Source organism: Centrocercus urophasianus, unplaced genomic scaffold (assembly GCF_019232065.1).
Source record: "Centrocercus urophasianus isolate 14NV4802_14NV808 unplaced genomic scaffold, USGS_Curo_1.0 seq_786, whole genome shotgun sequence".
Lineage (NCBI taxonomy): Eukaryota > Metazoa > Chordata > Aves > Galliformes > Phasianidae > Centrocercus > Centrocercus urophasianus.
In genome coordinates, this window is record NW_024885406.1 from 1511 (window position 1) to 7465 (window position 5955).

The 5955-nt window shown below is 51.0% G+C and overlaps 2 protein-coding genes across 2 annotated transcripts in view; one reads left to right on the forward strand and one right to left on the reverse strand.

Annotated features, from left to right (window-relative positions):
• LOC122171046 (tetratricopeptide repeat protein 38-like) overlaps positions 1 to 5378 on the reverse strand; it is a 6845-nt gene extending 1467 nt beyond the window's left edge. The window contains exons 1-5 of the mRNA XM_042838374.1: positions 5272 to 5378; positions 4086 to 4163; positions 3265 to 3346; positions 2325 to 2496; positions 549 to 722 (exon numbers count right to left, since the gene is read on the reverse strand). Coding sequence (XP_042694308.1) covers positions 549 to 722; positions 2325 to 2496; positions 3265 to 3346; positions 4086 to 4163; positions 5272 to 5295 — 530 coding nt within the window. The 5' untranslated portion in view covers positions 5296 to 5378. The remainder of the gene's footprint in view (positions 1 to 548; positions 723 to 2324; positions 2497 to 3264; positions 3347 to 4085; positions 4164 to 5271) is intronic.
• The window catches only part of LOC122171050 (polycystic kidney disease and receptor for egg jelly-related protein-like), a 7841-nt gene continuing 7179 nt past the window's right edge, over positions 5294 to 5955 (forward strand). Inside the window, exons 1-2 of the mRNA XM_042838381.1 lie at positions 5294 to 5591; positions 5753 to 5888. Of these exons, the coding sequence (XP_042694315.1) occupies positions 5294 to 5591; positions 5753 to 5888 (434 nt within the window). The remainder of the gene's footprint in view (positions 5592 to 5752; positions 5889 to 5955) is intronic.

Here is a 5955-nt window from a genome sequence, read left to right on the forward strand (position 1 = left end):
GATTTCACATTTTTGTCAGTTGACACTGAGGGAAAAATGACACTGCCTTCTGAGCCGTGAGACTGCGCGATGCCATAGCTTCATTACAAGCTTAATGTTCAGCTTACACTGTCTTCACTGTTTGTGGAAGAGAAAAGCATTCTGTCCTGCATATTGAGGTACAGTGCGTTTGTCCACAGGAAAAAAAAGGAAAAAGGAAATGGGCACACAAGAGCCTGAGAGCATTTTGCCCCCGCCTGCAGTGAGTGCACCAATCCATCTTAGGCGTTACATGACACGAGCCTTATCTGACAGCAAAAGTCACTGAGTGAGCCACTGCTCACTTCTGAAAACTGAACAGAACAACCTCACTAACAGTGTCAGCAGGGATGCGGGGGAGATGATCGAGCTGGCGTCACCCATAATTCACTCAACTTCATCTAGAAGCTGTTAATCTTGTCTGCACTCCTGTTTCTAACAAATCCTATTATTTAGATGTGTTGAACCTAAAACAAAAGAGTATGCATACATCAGATACGGAGCAATTTTGAAAGTGAAGCATGACCTACCTGCTCAGAGGAACGTCAGGTGTCCAGAAAGGAAAAACCCGAGCAACAGAATCTCGCATTTGTATTTGATATCCTAAGTAGAAATAAGTGTCATGGGAAAATTTGAGGGCTAGCAAGTCAGTCGGATGGTTCTGTAGAATCCGTTCCCATACATCACAAGCTTTTGGAAGCTGTCTATAAACAAGAATTTTAATCGTTGAAAGAAGACATGCATACCTGCCCCTGCTGTCAGTTCTAAACTCCTCCTATTCTGAAAAAGAGAAGATTCAACAACAAATGCCTTTTTCTTCTTGAACAAATTTTAGTTACGTTTGTGTTTTCCTTTGAGAAAAAATGACAGTGTTTAAGCAGGGCACTTACTGGGAAATCACATGAGAAGTGCTCTTACAAAAGCTGCAAAAGGCAAGGAAAAAGAGACAAGCTTGAACCATAAAGATTTTCCCGAGATTGAACGTGAACTTGGGACAGAGAGATCTGCTGCTACCTGCTTGGGAGCTGGAAGGCTCTGCAGATGGATCTGGAGAGGCTGGATCAAAGGGCTAAGTCCAACTGCATGACATTCAACAGGGCTAAGCCCCCAGTCCTACACTGGAGTCACAACAACCCCATACAGTGGTACAGACTTGGGCACGAGTGGCTGCAAAGTTGCTCAGCAGAAAAAGAGCTGGGGGGTGGGTGCTGGCTGACAACCAGCTGAATGTGAGCCAGCAGTGTGCCCAGGTAGCCAGCAAGGCCAATGGCATCCAGGCCTGCATCAGAAATAGTGTGGTCAATGAGAGGAGGAAAAGGATTGGGCCCATACTCAGCAATAGGGAGGCTGCACCTTGACTACTGAGTTCGCTTTTGGGCCTCTCACTACAAAAATGATACCGAGTTGCTGGAACACGGTCACAGAAGAGCAACGAAGTCAAAGGGACTGCAAAACAAGACATTTCTGGAGCAAGAGAGGGAACAGGCTGTTCTGTTGGGAAGAGGCTAAGGGGTCTACCTGAAAGGAGGTAGCAGTCAGGGGGCTGCCAGTGGAACAGCTTCCCTAGGGAAGCGGTGGAGTCCCAGCCCCTCCCTTCCCAGAAGTATTTACACTGCAGAACCTGGTGTAATGACGGAACTTGGTAGCTCAGCCTGATCATCGTGAAGATGTTTTACATGCTAAGCAATTCTATAATTCAATAATTAATCTACAGTCACAGGCACACAGACACCTTTGTTCCAGTGGGAACTGAACTCACACTAGCAGGGCTTCGGTAGCTTCCTCTTTACCTTTGCTATGAATTACGTGAGGTAAAGCCATGTTCACTTGTTTGATGAACAATAAAAGTGAATGGTTTCTTCTCCAGAGTGCACAGAAATTCATCGTACTGAATGGAACAATAATGCTTTACAGAACTGCTGATACTAGCATCTCCCTCTCCACTTTCTGACACTAGGAGCACTGGAACAGCTTGCCCAGGGAGGCCGGGGAGCATCCTTTAATGGAGATATTCAAGGCTCATCTGGACGCCTACCTGTGCAACATGCTGCAGGGAACCCACCTTTGCAGGGGGTTTGGCTCAACAGTTTTCTGGGGTCCTTTCCAACCCCTGCAATTCTGTGAAAAGTACTTTTGAAGAATTGCTAGTGTGGGTTCAGGACTGCATTATATTACACTAGACCTTCGAGGAGTTACGCAGAGAAGTACCCCATTTCTGCCTAAGGCAGCAGTACGCTGCAACAGCAAGAAGGCCCTGAATGACAAAACCTGCCACTGTCCCCTTCCCCACAGGGCCAGCCACTTACCCACTGGCAAACATGTCCAAGGCCAATACGTGAAGCTTCTCCCGCTCAGTCAGGGGCTGAGATCTCGACAGCGTCATCATTGTTTTCAGCGCACTGCCCAGATCTCTGTTGAGCCGCACTGAGCTTCCAGTGCCAATAAGCTCCAATCCGTTAGCAATGACATGTCCCATGACTATGGAAATCAACAAGTCACATCATGAGCAGTACAGCTATGAACGTAATTCATCTCTACAAGAGCATGAAGAGGGTTGGGTTGCCTTGGGTGAAAATGGGTCCCCTCTGTAGCAAAGACTCATAAGCTTCCAGTTTTCATTGCCCTTCAGGACAGGCATTACAGAGGACTTGAGTGAGAAACACGGAAACATCACCACAGCCTGCTCCCCCCTCTAACGACGAATTACAGAATTCTACCCCACACACCAGTTGCTACTGGCCAAAATGAAGTACAGTGAACACAAAGAAACAGGGTAGAAGGGCTGCTCCAAAAGTAATACCTCCCATTTTATTACACTGATCCACAACATGGAGGTGCATATGAAGCAAAGTAGTGTCCCTGAATTCCTCCACGTGGAAGCAATGACAACTATGGACCTTACTGACGCCTGCTGAACACTTATGGAGACCAAACAGTGGGTGTCAACACAGCGAGTTGGCAGGTGATACACTTCAGCAGAGCCAACAAGAGGCCACCTCTGCAAGTGCAGATTTTTACGAGCGTGGCACACAAGCTCTCGATCGTCCCTGGAGAAAATCCATAGCTAGCAGTGGTCACTATGTTGAAAAATTCTGTTCTGTAGCAGAAAAAGAGCCACATCAAATAACACTATTGTGCTCTTTGAATCCGTTGAAAGTTAAATGGAAATAAACAAGAGGCATTATTTTGGAGTGATTTACGTAGCATCCAGCACTTCCCGTGCAAACAGCTAAAGGTTACACTTACCAAAATTTGGATCTGCAGCCTTTAACTTGGAAAGACACCCTTCAATACCTCCTAGATTCTCATCGTTGCGCCACGTTGCATACTGCAAAAGGGAGAGACAGTGCCAACGACACTGGGCATCTTCTCGTTCTCCCACACAATGACAGAATGGCTCGGGCTAGAAGGGACCTCCAAGATCATCTAGTTCCAAACCCCCTGCCACTGGCAGGGTTGCCAACCAGTCAAACAGGCACTAGATCAGGTAGCCCAGGATCCCAGGCAGGTTAAAGTTAAAGGAAGCAACACAAAAGAGAATCTTTACACTCAGTCCACTGAGTTTACTTAGGAAGAAAACAGAGAAAATGTCTTCTTTAAGGTACTCTGGACACCAGCAGAACTAACAATCTTCACTTTCTAAGCAGCATACGTCTCCTCCATGATTCTCTAGTGTGAGGGGTGATAAGCACACCAGCTGAAGCTTCTCCCTCAGCTGCAACACTCAGCAGAGCTCCCTGCTAACTGGGTTTTCTGCTGACAGCCAGTGGCTGAACTCAGCCTCAGCCTCAGGCTCAGGTTCCTCAGCCTATTCCCAGAAAATGTGCAAGAGCGTAACACCTCTGAGACCACAACTCACCTGTTAGATTTGACTCTGCTGTGGGAAAGAGTCACGGGCGTGCGTCTAAGTACACACTAGCAGTGACTGCTTAAGTGTTCCTTCCTCAATCGATAAAACTAGATCCATCTTCTCATCTTCCAGACAGTCAGAAATTCAAAAGTCAGCTACAGCAAAGACTACTTGGTGCACAAGACCCTCCTTCTCTTATTTTTGCTTCATGTCATACCTGGCTTAGCGCAGCATCAAATAGCTTACAGGCTTCGTTGCTAGCGGTCGACAGCCCAAGTCCAGCGTCCTGCCAGGCCTGCACAATAAACAAAAAAAGAACTGCTTATTCCATGCCCTGCTTGCCCACACACAGCCAGCAGACTTCAAAAGCGATGATTTGCTGACGCTTTTCAACTACGTTTTCTTGTTGTGTTCTTGTGCTGTACAGACAACTTGGGCAGCCACAGAAACATTTTCTGCAGCCGTAATTACATGTGACATTACGTTATGACAATCAACTCCATTAGCTGTGGTTAGCAGTGGGGAGGAAGAACCAACACACTGTAAACGGTAAAACTTAACGGCCTACAGACCTCCAAATGCAAGAACGATTCTCAACTCATTACGGTTCCCTTTTGACAAGTTCCTCTGCTGCAGGCACACCTCACGTGGAACTGCCACATGCTGAATGAAGGCCCTGGTTTTCTGCACCTCACAGCAGAGCAGTGCTTTCCCACACAGGGTGGCAACGCAACCACGAGTTGGTCACCTCCCAGTCTCAGGTGCTTCCTTTGCCAACTTAATCACACACTGAGTTCCATCCTTGTCAAAACCAGTAGGTAGACTGGGAGACATTTTAAAAACGATATTCTAAAGATTTCTCACTGAAATTTCGTTAAAGGCTCACATTCCAACCATTCAAGTACCGGAGAGTTCACACTGCACGCCTGGAAGTACTCGACAATATCAAATCACAAACTTTTTTCCTTTTCTTACAACACGCAAGCGTGAGTTCAGAAAGAAGCGAGCAGAAAATCGCCGAGAGAGCAGCCGAGGCAGGGCTGCAGCTCACGGGTTACCTGCCTTCCCCCACAGGGAAGCGGGCAGCACTCAGCCCGCCGTCCGAGCCCCAGGGCGAGCGAAGCTCCCCGAACAGCGCCTCTCGGGACGACCCCGGACGAGGCCGCACGGCGCCAGGCCCGGCTTCCCGCGCCCCTCCCAGCCGCAGCCGCCGCAGTTCCCAAGCACGGGCTCCTTCCCCGGCGGTGGCCGAAGCAGAGACCTGCTCGCCCTCGCCGCCCGCTCTCCCGGCAGCTGCGGGACCCGCGGGCACAGCGGGCACAGCCGCCCGGCCACCTGCGGCCGCGCAACGGCCCCTCGGCTCGGCTCCGTCGTTGCGCCGCTCCCTTCCGGCCCACCCGTACCTTGCAGTCCCTCAGCGGTGCCATGGCCGTCCCACAAGCCCCTCTCAGCCTTCGCCCGAGCGACTCCGCGCTTCCCACAGCACGCAGGACAAGGGGCCGGGCCGGGCCGCTCTGTGGGGCGGGGCGGGGTCGGTCCTCCTCTCGGCGTGGCGGCCCCGCCGATCCAGCCGCCACGCTGAGCGCCACGCGGTGCTGCCGCCTGCCGCTCTCCGTGCGGTCCGTGGCCCCTTTCGACAGCCCGTCCCAGGGGCCGTTTCGAAGCCGACGTGGTTTTTTGGCAAGCCGCGCCATGGAGGAGGGCGGCAGGTACCGGTGTGCACGTAGAACGTTCAGGATTCCGAGGTCGCTAGCTGACAGTTGGCGCAACGCAACCAGCAGCCGTCGGCTGGCCGCGCCGCCATGCCGACGCTTTCTCTCGGCCGTCGTGCTGCCATGCCGACGCTTCTTTTTCTGCTCCAGCTGCTCGCCTTTTCCCTGCTAGCCCTGCGAGCCTGCTCTCCGCGCATGCAGCCGCCGCCCCTGGCGGTCAGCTGCCTCGGAGCTCCCGGACGCGGCTCCGCAGGGCGCAGCGGCGAGGGCTGGCTGTCCTGCCTGGGGAATGGCACCTTGCGACTGCGGTATGTTGGAAGTATCCAAATAATTTTCTAGTACGGTTTCTCTGAGAAAGCAGATTGTATTCGCAAT